The 20,808-nt window shown below is 34.9% G+C and overlaps 1 protein-coding gene across 1 annotated transcript in view; it reads right to left on the bottom strand.

Moving 5' to 3' along the window:
* Positions 1-245: 245 nt before the first annotated feature.
* Positions 246-20,808, bottom strand: part of AASDHPPT (aminoadipate-semialdehyde dehydrogenase-phosphopantetheinyl transferase) — a 21,248-nt gene continuing 685 nt past the window's right edge. Inside the window, exons 2-6 of the mRNA XM_031015979.3 lie at positions 19,277-19,502; positions 8,277-8,398; positions 7,480-7,641; positions 4,301-4,372; positions 246-2,199 (exon numbers count right to left, since the gene is read on the bottom strand). Coding sequence (XP_030871839.1) covers positions 2,035-2,199; positions 4,301-4,372; positions 7,480-7,641; positions 8,277-8,398; positions 19,277-19,502 — 747 coding nt within the window. The 3' untranslated portion in view covers positions 246-2,034. The remainder of the gene's footprint in view (positions 2,200-4,300; positions 4,373-7,479; positions 7,642-8,276; positions 8,399-19,276; positions 19,503-20,808) is intronic.

Below are 20,808 nucleotides of genomic sequence, written 5' to 3'. Positions count from 1 at the left end.
TAAGCATGTCATTTGGAGACATGGTAATAAATAACAAAAAAAAATAACATCTAAAAGAGTTGAAAGGGCTTGCCCTGGAGACAGGAAATGGAAGAAGTCAGAGTAGTGGCCTTTTTCCTTAGGAAAAAAACTTACAGATCTATCCAATTTTTTAAAGCTGTGTACACATGAAACTTTGATTAAAAGTAATAGAAAAACTAAAAACTAAAAAACACAAATCCAACACAGTGTCAGGCTCACAGAAATTCCATAATAAATGTTCATTTTTTTATTATTATAATGACAAGACAAAGTTTTTCATACCACCATTACACTCATGCTAGGGATAACAATACTTCCTCTATTATAAATGCTACTTGACCTTTATTTACTATGCTTGGCATAACTGGGCATGCTTAATAAAATTTAAAAAAAAAAATTCAAATTTTTTTCTTTTACTAATCAAAGTACCTAATTTTATACAATTTGCACACTTTTAATGTTAGTAACAGAAACAATGAAATTATTTTACTTCTTGATACTTAAGAGTTTAACTCCAAGACATGCACTACAACCACATAATAGATTTTTGTCATCAATGTGATGGTCCTGGCATCTTATATATTATGTTCACACTTTAAATTAAGTACTACTTGCTAAAACGAAAACAGGTAAAGACAATGAACAGACGGTTCACGTTAAGAGGAATACGAAAAGCCAATAACAACACTGACATAACAACCTTATTTGTAATGAAAGAAATACAAATTTTAAAAGTGACATACCATTTTTTAATTACATTGGCAAAAATTAAATCAAAAAGAATACCTACAATTGACCAAGGAGTATTCTGGCGAGGGGAGGGAAGTCACATACATATAGTACTAATTAGAGGGGTAAATTGTATAATTAAAGCCCTATGAACCAGTCAAACCAATCATTCCACTTTTAGAAACTTTCTCAAGGACGTAATTAAGCATGTAACTCAAAATGTACAAGGACATTCACTCTGCCACTGCTTGTAGTAATAAACTGCAGATAATCAAAATGTCTAACACAGAAAAAAGTGAGTAAATTATGGCAAACCTTTCTTATGGGAAGGCAGTGGGCTTCCAATTCCATTCTTCCCACCTAGCTTAGCTTCTTTCTTTTCAACAGAGTCTACTTCTAACAGAGACCAAAAATGTCAGACATTGCCTTTCTCTGTAACCTGATCTAAGTCTATGGAAACTGAGGGGAAATCTTCTGGAGGCTTTTGTTAAAAATCTTCCTCATGGATAAAACAAATGAGAGACGAAATGGCCTTTTCTACCTTTGAGATACAATTTTACAAAGATGTAAAACTGGAAGTTATAGCAGCAGCTCTTGTGATCGAGAGGTGGAATAGCCTAAGGCAAAACAAACCAACTGAGGTCAAGGCAAAAAAAGTGTGTCTTTAATGACACCCCTGAACCCTGTGTTATGTCAAACAATTTCCTAGGTTACTTAGGCCAATTATATTTGGACACTGTTACCTCTGGCCAAAAGCATCCTAACTTGTATTAGCTATACAACAGAGTACATTAGAACCACAAAAAGTTATGTTACAGAGGTATATTTATGAACAGTAGATGTGCAGTTAAAAAGAATTTACAAAACAGTACGTTTCCATGTTTTTAAAAAAATCAAATATGTCAATATGGATTCATTTGCCAAGAAAAAGGTCTGAAAAGATACTCAAGGTTTTAAGAGTAGTTATCTTTGAAAGATAGCATTTAAATGTTTCCTTTTGCTTATGTGCATTTTCTATTTTTTTCTACAGTTAGCATGTATCACTTTAAGATTCCGCCATCCTTCCTATCAATTCAATGCAATTTAGGAAAGAAAGAGGTAAACATGTATTCCAGTGAGCTATCTTGAACCAGAAGTCTGCTTTTTTTTTTTCTAATTGGAAAAGTTTCTGTTCTTTAAAAAAACTTTCGTGAAATAAAATTTGATACTAAACAAGCATTTATTTTTCAGTGAATACGGAAGATCACAAACAGTTTTCATTTCCCTTTGTTACTCAGGGAATCATCATGACTTTGTACCATTTCGTATTGGAATTTCTTCTGTGAAGCAAAAACAGTCCCAAAATGAAGGATCTTCGGGTGTCATGGGAACAGCAGATGACATTAAATCATTAAAGTTGAGAATAGTAAATTGCCTCTGGGTTGGTTTGGAATCATCCTGAGATGGAACCTAAAAGAGAAAAGCAGATTACCTTATTGTTATATTGCATGTTAATCGTATGATCAATTTCATAATCATGAAAATAAGTAAGACCAACTTACATTTCAGTAGTATTAAATGACAACATAGGATTCCTAGAACATTGTTTGTATTTCTTATATTAGTGTTGCCAATACAACAAATAAAAAAAAAATGAAATAGAAAACCTGATTCTTGAACTTTTTTATATAACAAAAACCTGTGGTATTTTGAACATGTAGATTTACTGGGCCCCACATCCAAAAAGTGTGATTTACTACATCTAAGTTAGAAGGGATATCAAAATCTGTAATTTTAACGAGCAGTCAGGTTATTTTGATAGAGGTGAGTGAGAAAGTGAACTTTTGTGAAATACTACTTTAAAAGATGGGTCTGATAAAACTGCCATAACTATACAGAGATGTATACTTCTTTAGGACATTATTTATTCAGTACTAAATTTAAACTGTATCTTACTCTCTGAGATAGAGCCGTTGTTCACAATTGAACCCAGTACAGACCCTCTTTAATATTCTACACATCTAGTATAAATAGTACTTGGGTTTTGTACAGCGCTTTAACAAGTCAAGGTCCAGTACTTATTTTATATGACTGGTCTCATAGCTATGTTGTGATACGGTTATCTCAATTTTATGGATGGGGAATCTGAGGCTCAGGAAGAGCAAACAATTCAAACAATTTGTCCAAGCTCAAAACATAGGTTAAATGGTAGATGTGGGCCTAGAACCCAATTTTGTGAATTGTACTCTAGTCTTCCCAACGTGCCACTGTTGCCTAAACAGGCTCTGTCCAGGGAAATGAAAAGTAAGTACTGAATATGCAAATGTTTCAACAATTATAAAGCTCTATGAAAACAAAAGGTATTTTTGCAGGGAGTGTGAAGCTGAGATTTAAAAACAGAAGGACCAGTAACTTGGGTCAGAACATCTTCAGATAACAGGTGTCAATTTTAACATGCCATCCCTTTTTAAGGAAGATAATCTATGGAGAACTCGTAATCCTTTGATTAATCTATCAAAGGTTTGGTGTGTTGCCTGAGCTACTTTTGTGGAAGTAACGATGCATATATATTGATCATGCTACATTCTTTCATGTTGATTTACTAAAAATAATGGAATGCATGTAGTTTTCATTAAAACATATGTTTTCCTTAAATAATAAATACTTCTGCAGAATCATAATTATATGAAAACTAAGAGTCTTTGACCCTAAGTTCTTCCCCCGCTTGCTTACCAGGTAATAGGATAAGAAAGTATAAAAACATTGTGGCTGAATAACTGAAACTGATGTTATGCCACAATATGACACAAGGTCTCTTACATGTTTGACACTGTAACTTTGGGAATAATTCAGGATATTACTTTAAAAGGAGGAGTGGATTCAATTTGCAAGGTAATTCCATTACTCATCAACCTTCAACGTGGTACTCTTACATTCAACACAACCCCAATTCACCAAGAAATAAACTACTGTTAAGATGACTAAGATAATCTTGAATGTCTATTGGAAATATGAGTAGTATGACAGTACTACCATATTTTTTTTTGTTGTAATACTTAAGCGTATACGAATGTGAAGAAGCGGGTAACATTTCTTTTTTTTTGAGATGGAGTTTCACTTGTTTCCCAGGCTGGAATGCAATGGTGCGATCTTGGTGCACTGCAACCTCCACCTCCCAGGTTCAAGCGATTCTCCTGTCTCAGCCTCCTGAGTAGCTGGGATTACAGGCGCCCACCACCACACCTGGCTAATTTTGTATTTTTAGTAGAGATGGGGTTTCTCCACGTTGGTCAGGCTGGTCTGGAACTCCTGACCTCAGGTGATCCGCCTGCCTCGGCCTCCCAAGGTGCTGGGATTACAGGTGTGAGCCACCATGCCCGGCTGCTTTTTAAAAATGTTTCTATAAAATCCCTAGTGATCTTAATATTTGCTAATAAAGAGTACTACTATATCTATAATCTTAAAAAAACTCTCTAAACTGATATAAGGCAAATGACTATTTCCATCAATAAAGAGCAAACTTAACATTGATTCATGCTATTTAGAAAAGAGAGAAATCCTAAAATCTTACATCCTGACGTCTAGATCCATCGGGTTTCCTAAGAGCAACTGCAACAAAATGGTGCTCATCTATTTTGCTTTCCTGAAAGATAAAAGGTAAATAAATACAGATTACAAAATATGTAAACCTAGATGTAGCTTTGTTCACATCTTCTAAATCTCATTTTCTCTCTCTCTCTCTCTCTCTATACATATACGTACACTCACACGCGTGCATATATATATTTCCCCACCTCCGCTAAACCACTTTAGAAGTTACATATGTGCTGGCCCTTTACTCTTAAATACTTCAACATGTATTTCCTAGTAGGCACATTCTCTTACATAATCACAGCAGTTAATAACGTCAGTAAGTTTAACATTGAAACAATACTTTATTAGCTGTATTCCAAATTCTGTGAATTAATCCAATAACGTCCTTTGTGGCATATCCCTTCTCCAGAACAGGAGCCCGGTAATGGGCAAGTAGGGACAAGTATTATATTCAGTTGTCATGTCTTGTTAGCCTTTGTTTTTTATGACATTAACGTTTTAAAGTACAAATTCCTCCAAATCTGCTTTTTATTAATAAAATATTGCTCATTTGGGGTTTGTTTGATATTTCTTAATGAGTGGATTAGGTTATGCATTCTCAACCAGAATACTACACAGGTGATGTGCCCTATCTAGAGGTACTTGACAGCTATCTGTCCTTCACTGCTGATGTTAGTATGTATAATAAAGTACAAGGTTAAAAAAAAAAAAATCAAGTTGCAACATTGGTATGTAAGCATTTAGTTAACTACATACTATCACGTATGAAAAATCATGGTGGAAATTTATAGGTAAAACATAACCAATATGCAATTTTCTGTTTTCCTCTACATATGAGACAAAGGGGAAGGGGACTTTAAAATGTAATATATATTGAAGCAGTTACCAGAAAAAATTGTAAACACTTAAAAGCTGAACAAACTTTTCACTGAAAAACCACTTTACTAAAGCATTCTTCCATAAAACGTCAGAAGAAACTACAATTAGAAATAGTACTTAGGGAGCTATCATTTTTTATCTTCTTCTTCCTATCTTCATACCTTCAGGTACCCAAGTCAGCAAAAAGTGAAATTCAGTAAGGATAAATTTAAGATATGTTTAAAGAGGAAAAATATAAGACTAAGTATCAGAAGATTTACTATGTCAAAGTTATCGCAAAGTAAGTCTGCTATGTAGCCCTGTTCTGTTTTCTATTTAAACAAACAAGAAAAAAGTAACTGGAATGTACAAATTTAAAAATATCTAAAATAATTTTTCAGAAATGTAGCATATAAGATATAGTTCTTATATGTATTGAATATTTCAATAAATAAGAATCATGCTTAATGTATAATGAGAGGTGTATGTACACTAACAATTGATAGTTGGACACTAAAGAATGTTAACTAATGGATATACTGTTTTGAACCTTTCATTTTTTAAATTTTTTGTAGAGGCAGTGTCTTGGCCTCCCAAAGTGTTGGGATAACAAGCATGAACCACCACATCTAGTCCTTAGCAGTTATTGACCCAGCTCTCTTTTTCAAAATGCTTTCTGTCCTTGGATACCAACACTACTCTCTTATACCATTTTGGTCATTCTTTATCAGTCCCCTCCACAAATTCACCTTTGAATATTAGTATAGATGCTCCACGACTCACGATGATGTTATATCCCAATAAACTCACTGTAAGAAAATATGGTTACATGGAAAATGCACTTAATACACCTAACCTACCAAACATCATAGCATAGCATAGCCTACCTTAAATGTGCTCAGAATACTTATATCAGCCTACAGTGGGCGAAATCATCTAACACAAAGCCTCATTTATAATAAAATGCTGAATAGCTCATGTAATTTATTGAATATTGTACTGAAAATGAAAAAACGAATGGTTGCGTGGGTTCTGCAAATATGAATTCTACTGAATGCATTATCACTTTCATACTGTCATAAAGTCAAAAAAAGTTGAACCATCATAAACTGGGGACCATATATATTCTCAGGGCTCTATTCTAGGCCTTACTTCTAACTTCTTGTGGTTTCAATTTCCACTCCTCTCTTCATAGATTCAATATATAGCTGTTCCTTAGGTAATCTCACAGTTTCAACTTCAAATCCATGGTTTCAACTACCATTGACATAATGGTTATACTTATAACCATTATGATTATAATTTTTTTCCTCTAGCCCAGCCCTCCATTCCATTCACCTATCTGACATCTTCACTTAGATGTTTGGTATCTCAAACTTAACATCTCATTTATTTTCTAGTATTCAGTATCTCAACAGATGATCTTGTAAGTCAGAGAACTGCTCTACAGCCCGTTTGCTGGACACAAGCAGGACCAATCACAGTATAATGACTGGTCTGGAGATAAACAACTAGCCCAAGCTAGGCCAGGGCATCCCTTCTCTAGGATTTTTGGGCTTGGAAGAGAAAGTGAGTTTACCAGTTTGTTTAGGTTTTTAAACTGTAAATTGTTTATAAACTGTTACATGCAACAGTATGTTACATGCAAGAGCCATGTTTTCTGTCACGCAGACCAGAGAGGCTGAGAAAGCTGGTGTACAGAATGAGAAACATGGGTGGGAGAAAACTGAAGCCAAAATGTAGAGAAAGGCAAAACTAGGAGACACAAAGAGCTCTAAATATTTCATCCCCTAATTCTAGCTAATACTGGGGACAGTTACTGAATCACTCTAGTAACCTATAATACTGTTTGGGGGGGTTTTTTGGCTTAGTGTGTGTTGGCTTCTCTCACTAGCAACCAGGAACTGCCAGTGACAGAAACAAAATACAGTAAGAAACCAAAATATTTAACTTGATCAATACCTTGTAGGATCTACCAGCCTGATCTGGAATCTCTCTTAAATACCCTCATCATGGCCCAGCCAAAGTGGCTGCGTTTGGCTGTTCATACATGCAAAGCTCCTTGTCAGAGCCTCTTTTCCTTTCCCATACTGAACTCACAATGACTCATCTTTCAACTTCTTTCAAGCATTAGTATAAATGTTACATGCTCTCATAGTAGCCCTGATTTCACTTTCAGAGCAGCAGGACTGGATTCAGTTGCGTCCAAATTCAGTGACTAGCCTACCCAAATTAATCACACATACATGCATAAAAAATAGAAATTCTTAGTTTTAACAATTCTAACAAATTTCTTACCTCAAATGCCCATTCTTTTTCTTCCTCTCCATCCAGGAATAAACGTGTTTCTTTATAAACTTGGCCTATATCCAAGTTTAATGGAGATAGATCAAATTCAAGCCGCTGTAATTCAAATCCTAGTCCAACACCAATGGCTTTTATGAAGCTTTCCTTAAGTGCCTAAGATACAGAAAGACATTTTCTCTTAGAATTTGGTGGACAAAAATTTTTCAAAGAATCTACAGGTCCAAAAGATAGGGAGTTTCAACGCTATACTACATTATGGCTATATAGCTATAACCTTTTTAAAAAAAAAAACCCTTACAGCATGAAAACAAACCATCCATATGATCTTAGGGCAAATCATTTAAGCTCTCCGTGCCTGTATCCCCTCGTATGTAACCTGCGATGATGATAACAATACCTTCCTCATAGGGATGTTATGTACATTAAATTAACTAACTTAGAGCTTGAAGTAATGTCTTCTGGCATGTAGTATATATTATCAGTGTTTGTTATATAGGACCTCATGTGTATTAGTTTCTTTATGACAGAAAATATTATTTATCAATGGTAATGTTTTGTTTTAGCTTTAAGTAAGTACTTTCTGAGCATTACATATAGGTTAAATTTTCTTAAAATGAAATGTCATTATAATGTAATACCGTATGCATAAAAACCATAAAATTCTCATGCAATCACCCATTTACTTCAAGCACTGTTTGGACACTACTGGGTAACCAAGGACTCTGATTTTAAGTGAAGATAATGGAATCATTATAGACTTTTGCTTTCAAAATTAGAAAGAATTATACCCAATTCCTATAAAACATATCCAGCTGAGTCCATTCATCCTTAAAGCTTCTGATTGTTTCCCATTCTTTGTTGGTAAACTTTCTTTTCATAATATGAAAGAATTCTGGAATTGAACCACGACCTGCCAATTAAGAAATAAAAAATTAAACAGCAGTTCTATTAAAAAATAAAAAGTTGCCCTATTACTAAAACTGTTCAAGACAGCACCCCCCAAAGATCTAAAGGGCAACCATACTTTTGAATACATTTAAAATAATCCTAAACAAAATCTCAGCAAGTCAAAGCAAGTTGAAAATTAAAAGAGTAAACACACTATGACAAGCAGTGGTTAGCCCAGAAATATAAGAGTAGTTTAACAGGAATTGGTGATATTCTGTAAATTATTAATTAAGCAGGAAAACCATATGGTTGTATCAATATATGTCCCAAAAAGTTTTGATAAAATTTAGCAGCCAAAGCTGTTATAAATTTTAAATAACAGGAAATTTCTTATATAGAAGGATACTTATCAGAAGCCCAATTAAAATACTCCTAAAGTAGAGCCATATTATCCTAAAGTTTTATTTTGTTATGTAACAGAGAAAAAAAGGGAATAATTCTTTTATTACAATTTTTGGAAAATTAGCAGAAAGCTGAAAACTGTTCTTTTATTCTACATTATTGCCACGGCTAAAAAATTAATACCTTCTTCAAAATGTTTTCCAACTTGTTTTCTAATATGACTTCTTCAAATAAAAAGATTTTCATTACTCTTTCATGGTTGCAGTTGCAAAATAAGCTCATTTTTAAAAACTTGAAATATATCTTTAGTGCCACTATTTCATAGATAACAAAATATTACATAGCATTCTAAAAATAAATGATAAAAGATACAACTCAAAGGATCTGATTCCCAGAACCAAGAGGTAAGATACATGTTAAAATTCATGGTAGGCCTCTGGTACTGAATTTTCCAAAACATTAAAATTATGTGTTTGTGTGTCTTTACCACCAAGCACAAACTTTCTACCATCATTCATTTTATATAAATATGCATAATATGTATAAATATTTACACAAATACGTATTCAACTAATATTAAAAATAAATTGATCACTGTTCTTGCCTTTTATACTTACAGCCTAATGGGCCTATCAGAGAGCCTGTTCCAAGGTAAGTGAACCACAAACATTTACTAAGTGTATACATGAATGTTAACTATTATATGGTAAATTATTTCCTAAATATTCTTCTGCCCTGTATCCTTAGTTCATTATTACATTATTTTCCAGAAAACCTTTTGAAGGTAATCCCTTTGTGGATTCTGTTAATATGGGCTTACTCCAATTCCCACTTCTAAAATAACCAACTCCAAAATTTGACATTCTCAAATGATTAACACAATTCTTATGATAGCTGATACCACACACTCTATGGGCATTTCTTATGTAAATAAATATGTGGAGAAAAAAGATGTTGAAGATGTTGAATGTCCCCTTCTTAATACTTCACTGGCATTTAATCACTAATTCTCTCTATGAGAATTCAACAATTAGAATTCCATTATGATCACTCACTAAAAGCATACAAGTGCTAGGTACCACGAACCGCATGATGAACAAAACAGACATGGTCCTTATCTTCATTGAAAGTTTACAGTTTCTCCTGCAGTAACCAAATACCTTTCCCACAATCATCTCAAGGGTAAAGTATATTAAAAATCGGTTCTGTCATGAAATAGTTATGATTCTCCCAGTACTCCCACTTCAAGAGTCAAAATAGTCTCCTCTTAGTTCATCAGGAAGTATTTCTGCCGATCCTGTTGCTGATATGTGGTACTATGGATCAAAATAAGAATCCTCATTCATTTTTAGGCACTGAAATATTAAATTGTGATCTAAGAGTTCAATGGCCAGAAATTCTTACCCCTTTTGGGGCCATGGATCCCTTTGTTGTCTGGTGTTTACTCCTTAACACCTTCCTGAGACTAACATTAATAGAAGCCCCTCAATAAAAACTGTTTTGTTCAATGCATCAATAGTACATACTGGCTTGATAAGTAACATCTTAAAGAACACTTAAAAGAAAGTAAAGACAGAAAGCTTCTGAAGTAACGAAAGTAAATCTGGAAATTTTAAACACTGGGAACACTACATCTACAAAAATCATAAACTGTTTCTTGTTGAATGGATTTTGGCACAAACAGCATATGTAACAATAATGGGAGGAATAAACTATCTTTGGTTTGGAAGCCTGCATTATATATTTTGAGTGAAACTGTAGTTTTAACAGATTAATGTCCAAAAAATCTGCATTTAAAAAGATACGCATTTTGTCATCTATAGTGTCATTCTGCTTGCTGCTTTCTTCAAATTTTATTTTTATAACCTCCAAGAAGCCTTCTGATTTTTAACTAAATAAGATGGGGCAATCAAGGAAAAAAATTTAAATAAGCATGCTATTAAAAAACTGATTAACATAAAAGGCAATCAATCTGGCACAATCACTAGAAAGCAATCACATAACTCATTATGTACAGCCAAAAAATATCCGATACGAGTGCATTTTCATATACTTTAGAGCATCTTATTTAGTCCACAAAATAAAAAATTTGACAGCAATAGGAAAAGGTGATTTCGTAAATATTCGGCCAAAGCACAGCAGCACCACACTGTGGCATTATGGTGGATATACAGTGGGCAAATATTCTGCTAAGTATTAAATGCAGTTTACCTAGGAAACTGGAATAAAGAAAAATCAGTAGGAAGAACAGTGAATTTGTCCCTTAAACTATTTGAAGACAGCACAATTACTGCACATATGTTGGCAAGTTCTAATAATACCATTACATACACAGAGAATCATCAGTCAAATTTAGAAAAACCTGATCTTCCATCTTATAGCTTGATCATTAGGGAGAGCAGTGTTAGATACTGTATTCTGCAATGATTAACTAATCAAGACCACACAGCAACTAATGTTTTATTTTAAACACAGTAGTAACATACAACGAAATCATTTAGATCCAATGCCTTGAGCAACTATTTCAGGCCTACAGAAAAAAATCCAGAACCTCAGGGCCTACGACATTAATCCCTCTCCAAAACAAGGTCACCAATATGTATATACAAATATATACATATAACTACCTCAGCCTTTAGGAAAATGGGCTGGTCATTTTTGAGGGAAGTGGAAGGGAGTTAAGCAATGCCCATCTACATGCTTGCTTCAGAGTACCAAAATTTAGCCTTAGATAATAAATCATATTAGAAATTGTAATAGTTTCACTTTCTAAGTACTGAACTGTATATAATAATAGAATTATATATAATTTTGCTTCTATGAGAAGTGACAGTCTTCTAAGATATGAGTTAGTATGTACACCGTAATGCTTATCAGCTCATTTGTCCAGGAACTTATCCAGACACAAACCTAGAATAACACAAAAATATCTGAGCTGCCAATATAGGTTTCACAAACTACATGCACAAAGCCTCTTGCATGTTACTATCAAAGGATGTATTTAAGCCCTCAATTTGTGGAGTACAGCAGAAAAAGCACTAGATTGAAATAACGTCAACCTAGGTTTGAAACTCACCATTTAGGCAGTCCTAAACTTCAGTTGCTCTTACATTGTTTACCAACACATATAGGTATTAACACACAGAGGCAAGAAACAGGCTGATAGAGCTAGAACTACTGGGCTGCAAATGTTATTCTTTCAGGAAGAACTCCAGAGAATGAAGAAGAGGACCAAGAGGACAGAGCATGAAGCCTTTTATTTTCAGGCTTTGAAACCTAATGAATTTACTCTGCTGGGTTTGGAACATGTTTGAGAACCATGACCCCTTTTTACTTCAAACTTCTTTTTGGAATGGGAATGTCTATCCTATGCCTCTCCTACCACTGAATTTTAGAAGACTTGTTTTCTGCTTTCACAAGTCCACAGATGAGAGGAATTTTGCCCCAAGAAGGATCATACTCCAGTTTCACACATAGCTGATTTAGATGACTGAGATGAGATCTGCCACTTTTTGGGTTGATGATATTAACACTTACATGAGATTTAGAGTTAATGCTGGAATGGGCTGAGAATTGCTAATGCTGGGATGGGGTAAATTTACTTTGTATGTTAGATGGATATAAATTTTGCAGGGGGCCAGAGAACGGACTCTACTGGGTTGAAGGGTGTCTCCTGAAATTCATGTCCACCCAGAACCTTAGAATGTGACCTTATTTGGAAATAGAGTCTTTACAGATGTAATCAAGTTAAGATCAGGTCATACCTAATTAAAGTGAGCCCTGAATCCAATGCCTGGTTTCCTTACAAGGAGAGACAGACACACAGAGAGGAGACAGAAAAGGTCATTTGAAGGTGAAGGCAAAAATTGGAGTGATGCAACTGCAAGCCAAGGACTGCTAGGAATGAGCAGAAACTAGGAAGAAGCAAGGAAGGATTCTTTCTTAGAACCTTCAGAGAGACCATGGCCCTGCTGACACCTTAACTTCCAGCCTTCCAGAACTTACAGAAGAGCTTTCGGTCACTTTAAGACACCATGTTTGAGGTACTTTGTTAAGCAGCCTGAAGAAACTAATATACACATGGATACAATTTAAATTATACATAAGCACACACATTCGCGTACCCTTCGGAGCTTTAATTTTATGTCCCTGCAGTCAAATGTTCAAATGCTGGTCCATCACTTCTTAGCTAGAGATTGAGGATCCCTAATCTGAAAACCTGAAATCCAAAATGCTATAAAACTCAAAGCTTTTTGAGCATCAAAATTATACTCAAAGGAAAAACTCAGTGGAGCACTGTGGATTTCCCACTAGGGATACTCAACCTATGGGTTATTTATTTAACATTTACTTAACATCTCTATGGCTGTTTCTCAAACTGTAAAACTGGGACAAAGAATTGGGCAGATTAAGAATAAACATGTAAAATGCCTGGAACTATCAAGTACTTAATAAATATTAGCTCTGAGGTTGTTGTCAAAGTCATGGTTAAATGTGTATCTTCTTTTGTCATCTGTTTTCATAAAGTCCTTCCTATATTCATCAAGTAAGGCTTAAGTGGTTTTCCCATCGATATTTAGAGGGGCATTTCATATCTTAACAACATTAACCTTTGTCTGTCAAATTTGCCACCAATATATTCTCTGGTTTGTGAAAGATGATTTAACATGAAATCATATCTGTTGACTAAGTGGTTTATTATTTTAAGCTTCAAAAGTCATCTTTCAGAAGTTTGTTCAAATATACAATTACATTGTGTTCTAGCAAGTGTTAATAAAACTGGCCAGGTGCAGTGGCTCACGCCTGTAATCCCAGCACTTTGGGAGGCCGAGGCGGGTAGATCACGAGGTCAGGAGATCAAGACCACCCTGGCTAACACAGTGAAACCCCATCTCTACTAAAAATACAAAAAATTAGCCGGGCGTCGTGGCAGGTGCCTGTAGTCCCAGCTACTCTGGAGGCTGAGGCAGGAGAACGGTGTGAACCCAGGAGGCGGAGCTTGCAGTAAGCCAAGATCACGCCACTGCACTCCAGCCTGGGCAACAGAGCAAGACTGTCTCAAAAAACAAAACAAACAAACCAAAAGTGTTAATAAAACTTTAATTTTGTTACAGTGTGAGGCAATGACTCTCTGATAATATCACTCATAAAAAATGGTAAATGGGCTACAATTTTTCTTTTTGTTAGTTCTGTAAATTACATCCAATACAGAATTTCCCAAACATTAATATGTCTAACAATCAGCTGGGAATATTGTTTAAATATGGAAACGCGGCCAGGTGTGATGGCTCACGCCTGTAATCCCAGCACTTTGGGAGGCCAAGGCGGGCAGCTCACCTGAGGTCAGGAGTTCGAGACCAGCCTGGCCAATGTGGTGAAACTCCGTCTCTACTAAAAATACCAGGTGGCGGGTGCCTGGAATCCTAGCTACACTGGAGGCTGAGGCAAAAGAATCGCGTGAACCCAGGAGGCAGAGCTTGCAGTGAGCCAAGCACCACTGTACTCCAGCCTGGGCGACAGAGCCAGACTCTGTCTCAAAAAAAAAAAAAGATTCTGCTGTATATATTTCTCTATGATGTGATATTGGCCGGGCACAGTGGCTCACACCTCACGCCTGTAATCCTAGCACTTGGGAGGCTGAGGCAGGCAGATCACTTGAGCCCAGGAGTTCAAGACTAGCCTAGGCAACATGGAGAAACCCTGTCTCTATTATAATATTAAATATATATATATTCTAAGTCCCTTCAGGTTCATATAGACCTAACTAATTCTTTTATTACAGCTAATAATTATCTGTAGAATGCATCCACCATTAACTTATTTAACCAATTTCTATTAGCAGCATTCAGGTTTTGTTGTTATTCATAAATATTTTGGATAGAGTACTATAAACAAGATCGCTAAATCAAAGACTATGTGTATTTTCAATTTTAACATTATTTTCCAAAAAGCCTGTAGCAATTTCTAGTGTTTCCATCTATATGATTGTTCTTTTCCGACATTTTCACAAGCTCTAAGTGGTTTTTTTTCCAATTTTCTGCAAATCTGATGGGCACCTCACTGTTACTTTAATTTGCATTACTCTAATCATTAAGGTAATAGCTTACTGACTGCTTGAATTTGTTCTTCTGTAACGTGCCTATTAATATTTTCTAATCACTTCATAGAAGTTCTTTATATATTATGGATATTGACACCTTACCAAATTTGTTACAAGAATTTTCCTTATTCTATTATTTATCTTTTGTATTTGGTTATATTTTTGGAATATAATTTTTTTAAATTTAAATATCCATTCTTTGATAAATTCTGAACTCTGTCTCGTTTGAAAAGAATTCATAAAAAGATTTACTGCAACTCGACATCATAGTCAACTATATTTTGTCCTAAAATTTTAAATATTTTTACTTTTAAATTTCTAATTCCTCCAAATTGGTGTATATAGTATGTGTTACATCCACATGACTAACCAATTCTACCAGCACCATTTAATAAATAATCTTTTATCCACAGAATTGAAATATGTATATATCCTGGGCTCTAAGATTAACTCTTCCAGTTGTCTATTCTTTCGCTAGTACCATACTCTTTTTAGTTTACAATGCCTAACACAAGTTTTTGAAACTGGTAAGACAAGACCCTTACTGTATTTTTCATATTCCTAGTCATTAGTTCTTCCATAACAACTTTAAATGTATGCAACCCAGTTTCACAGAATTTTTCATATTTTGGTATCTGCAAATTCTTTTAATAGGAATCAATAAAATCTCATACTGAGAGGCCATATACTGTAGAGAGCAGTGGTTAAATATATGAAGTTTTACTTTTTAGCTAAGTCAACTTGGACAAATGTCTTAACCTTTTATATAAAATAACAGTAGTACTTACGCACTAGTCTTACGAAGATGAAATAATACCTATTAGTCATCTAATATAGTGTCACACACTTGTAGGAATTGCTCAATAAATACTAGTCACAGTAGTCAAATCCTACTGACAAAGGAAAAAGACCGACCTGTAACTGGGAAGGAGGAAAACTCCTTGAGGGTGGAGACTTGGTTTTCCAGTAAGGAATTCAGAGTACAAAGTGATCTGTGACTTTCCAAAACTACTTACAGGTTTTAAATCCCAAGTGCATTTAAAAAAAAAAAAAAATCCAGCAAAGTTTATTTTAAAAATGTAAAGACGAACATGTAAAACCATAGGGGGAAAATTCTGGTCCTTTCCCAAATTTCAATCATAATTTTTATGTATTTTGTCTATTTTATTTTGCCTTACTTTGTAAGTATGGTCACAAAACTAAACAATTCAAAAGTTACCCTTTATGCTTATCACTTCAAACACTTTTAATGGTAGAAAAAATTAGAAAACAAAGGGAAAACCAACCAAAATTTTCCAAACGTGGGTAATAAATTAAGAAGAAGACCAGGAAAACACCATTCTTCCTAAGAGTAAGAATGTACTGTCCTGGCATATGGTAGGCTATATACTAGGTATGTTCTCTCCTGCGCGCCCACAGCAACAGTTGGGAGAACAGGTAGAGGGAGGGAAATGAGCTGCACTCAGTAGAAATGGTTAATGCACCATGAAAGAAAAAGACAGGAGTTCCTAGTGGATTCTTACCTATAGAACAAGATAGAGTAATGGAATTGACTCTTTCAATGCGCTAATGATAACCCCCAAAAGCCAACTCTGTCTTTAGAGTTGGCAATCTAGTAACGATGCCTAGTACAAAACACAGTACTCTCCTTGCTGCTATCCTAAGTTTTGCCTAGCATCATTTAGCAAGACTCTTAGGAAAAATCCCTTGCTCAATCTCCTCACTTACTACAATAAGTAGAGCAATTCAAAGAATCTCCAATGAAGCAAATCAGTGTCTACTTCCCATCTTTATTAAGAAATCATGCTGTGTCCATTGATGCTTCAGGAATCAGTAGCATGGTAACAACACTAGTGACAATCGGAAAATCTCTCTTCCTTTCTGTGCTACTGGACATAGCAACAGCTTTTTCACAACAAAATAAAGAAAAGGAAAAGGCCTAGACATTGTGATTAGTCAAGTAAGATCAACTAAAAAAAACTGGTGGGGGGGAGGTCTAATAACATAATTAACAGGAAAACTAAATCTTAAATTTTTGCTCAATTGTCTTTCCATCATTTATTTTTTTTCTTTTTTTTATTATTATTATTATACTTTAAGTTCTAGGGTACATGTGCACAATGTGCAGGTTAGTTACATATGTATACATGTGCCATGCTGGTGTGCTGCACCCATTAACTCGTCATTTAGCATTAGGTATATCTCCTAATGCTATCCCTCCCCCCTTCCCCCACCCACAACAGTCCCCAGAGTGTGATGTTCCCCTTCCTGTGTCCATGTGTTCTCATTGTTCAATTCCCATCTATGAGTGAGAACACCATCATTTATTAAAAGCTTCAGTTATTAATTACTTGTTTATCTAGCATTGACCATAGCCAACACTGCCCATCAAGTTAACTGGTAACAAAATCTGTTTCTCAGAAGTATCATTTCCAAGCAGACACCAACCCACTGGGCCAATTATTACCAGGTAGTTGTGCTGACTGCATTCTAAAAAACAATGGCCTTTCCATTTCTGATTTTAGAAAAAGTTCCTGTAATGACAGCAGAAAGCTACAAGAATATATGGGCTAATTCCCATGCTAAGAATCCTCTATAGCAGCAATTTTTTTAGAGTAAGCCACCTATGTCCCTGTTGAATACCAGATCCTTTCCCAAGAAAAATGCACATGTGCATATCATACAAAATGTAGCATACAATTTCAGGAGGTAAACAAAATTCCTTGAACCTTATCCAGGGAATCAGATCAACAATCTGTTATAAGGTTTCCAAAATCACTAGTAGGGCCTTGTTCTGAACAAACCTGAGAATAGAGTTGTACTGGAAAGGTTTATTAGCAGGTAAGAGAAAGAGTAGCTAGTAGGAAAATGCAAGGTAAGGACAATAAAAGCAAAAGGGAGAAGAGATTCACAACCACACTGAAGCCTATACTCTAACAGCACAGTGTTTATTCATTCATTTGACAAATATTTTACTATTACATGCTAGGCAAGGTACTAAGAGATGTGATAGTGATCAAACTCTGATGTGGCTAACATGGTTCTTGCTCTCACACAGCTTTTAAGTATCAGGAAAAGATAATCAATCATTCTGATGAATAATCAACTGAGATACATTACTGGAATAAGGAAAATATATTTTATAAGAGCCTACAACAAAAGAACCTAGCTTAGATTGAAGGCTCACAAAGCTTCCCTAAAGTAAGGTTAAGGTGAAATCTAACAAGTAAATAGGAGTTCTCTATGCAGAAATGGGAGTGAGAGATAAAATTAATACAAGCCTTACAGACTGAGAGAGCCACATATTCAAACCACATATGGTGCACGCAGTATGGAGATTAGACAGTTTTACTATGAAATTAGGAAGATGTGGGTTCTTTTATTAATAGCTTTCTTCTTAGCCTGTTACTTATCTTCTGTAAAAATAGCAGTATATGCATCATAGGGTAGTTGAGAGAATTAAATCACAGAGTATGTCTAAAGCACTATGTAAAATGCCATGACACGTGGTTAAGTGTTCATTAAATGTTAGTGATGATGACAAATACACAGCAGTTAAGAAAACCTGTATTTAGTATGTATTAAATTGCCTGGGTACATTCAACTTCACCACAAATGTTAGTTGTCCTTAAAGCCACCACTAACCAATTTCTAAGGCAATATATAAGCAACTTAAATATTTTAATAATGCTTGCTCCTCATTTTTACTTACATAAATGGGCTAAAAAGAGATGTATTTAGATACAGAACAAAGAGTCGCCCGTTGGTATCCACTGGGGACTGGTTCCAGGACCCTCCTCAGATACCAAAATCTGCGCATGCGGCCCTATGGAACCTGCATATATGAAGTCAGCCCTCCATATCCTCAGGTTTCATATCCTGCAAATACTGAATCTTGATACACGTTTGATTGTGGATGCAGAATCTATGGGGACAGACGGCCAACTACTGAAAAAAATTCACATGAGTAGACCCATGCAGTTCAAACTTGTGTTGTTCATGTGTCAACTGTATATGTTATCTCTACATAAGGACTACAATGTATTTTACTACTGAGATTCTTTTTTTAAAAACAATTAACTGAAAAATTGTGGTTAATGTTTAAGTGAAATAAGTTGAAGTATAATTCAAAAAGAATTTCACTTAATATTTCACTTTACCTCTAGGCAAAGTTATGGATCCCCAGTAACGGATAATCTATTATTTATGTGTAAGTCTGTAAATATTCATGGAAATATACCCTTTTCAGATTTATGCTCTCCATTATCTTTGTGTACTGAGCACATTTTCCCTAAACTGAAATATCTCTAATACATCTCCTGGCCTGAGATTACTCAATAGCAACAGAACTGAGGCATCAAGACACTTAACTGCCATACTAGAAAAATGCAACGTTACCTGGAAAACTAGTCTTCATTATATCAATTCCAACTTGCAGCTCAGGTTCAGCAGCAAGCACTGCATAGTCTCCTTGATGAGAGATGTTAAAGTTGAAATTTGGGTAAGGATTCGATGAGTCCTTTGCAAGAACTGGTTTTCCTTTTGCAGTTCTTTGCAAACGAATATGATTCCAAGGGATATTCAATTTCTCTGCAACTAATTTCCTTATCATCAGACGACCAGCCTGTTAAGTACATAAAACATTTGGTATGTATTGATGTCTACTAAAAATACAAGCACACTGTGTGCAATAGTACTTTTTTTTGGTTTCTAAAATTTTCATTTTTAAAACTTTTCAAAATACTTAAGTATTAAACACACGTTAATTAAGACTTAAGCAATGCTTAAGTAGATAAAAAGTTAAAGCCCGCCTTAGCAATTCCCTCTCCTTTGCTAGTGACCAAAGTTAACAGCTGGCATCCTGTCAGTCTTTTCTGTATTTAAATATATGTGCATTTACATGTTTTTGCTAACTCTTCATATAAACACAAACATGAGATTATACTTATGTAGTATTCTACCACATATAAGCTTTAAATTTATAAGTATTGGGAATTATTTTATGTCTGTACACACACGTCTGGTCCATGCAGTTTTAACTGTAGCATATTTCATAGTATTATTTCCCCTTTATGGGACATTTTAGGCTGGCTCTAGACTTGCTGCCAAAAACAACTCTGCAGTGAGCAACCCTACTGTACCTACATCTGTGCATATGTATTTCTAGATCCCATATATTGATCACCGAGCTTCAACAATTAGCAAGGCATGACCTATCTTGTTCTGCTCTCTCCCACCTTCAATTATCATTTTTTAAATAATTACTAAAAACACACACACAAAAAAACAAGAATATAAGATGACAAAGTATATATTTTTTAAAATATCTTTCAGGTTTTTTTCTTCAATTCTAACACTGACTTTTAAAAACTGCAGGCTTTTAAAAGTAGCTTATTTCACAATTCCTTACAAATTATAAGTAAGTGTAAAAAATTTTCACCAATGTGCCTTAAAAATTATCAACTAGTCTACATTTCAAACAGAAAGGTGTTTCAATATGGGACATTTTTAAGAAAGGACTGTCTTTTAAATGATGGTAATTCACGGTTGTTTCAAATTGCACCATATTGTACAGATTACTTGTTTTGAAATCCAGTTTTCCATTTGTTGCCTCAAAATACATAGCTAAAATAAATAAATCTACGTAAAATACTGTCTCCCATGGCATCTAGTGAGGAAGGTATCCTCTCTGGCTTCAATTTCATTGGCTTCAATCCCGGGGAGCGCAGGGCTACAAACTAAATCATACTGTCAATAATTTCTAGGGCCTACCACGTGCAGGGAGTCCTTGGAGAATGATGGGATATTTAACAGGCAGAATAAGCATGGGCTATGAACCCACGCAAACAAAAAAAAATAACATTTAAAGATAAAGACATAAAAACATTCATTACAGAAAAACCCAATTTTGTCGGCCTTCCCTACACTTA

Source organism: Gorilla gorilla, chromosome 9, assembly GCF_029281585.2.
Source record: "Gorilla gorilla gorilla isolate KB3781 chromosome 9, NHGRI_mGorGor1-v2.1_pri, whole genome shotgun sequence".
NCBI classification, from domain to species: Eukaryota; Metazoa; Chordata; class Mammalia; order Primates; family Hominidae; genus Gorilla; species Gorilla gorilla.
Note: the sequence above shows the minus strand (reverse complement) of the source record. Positions and strands in the feature narration are given on the sequence as shown.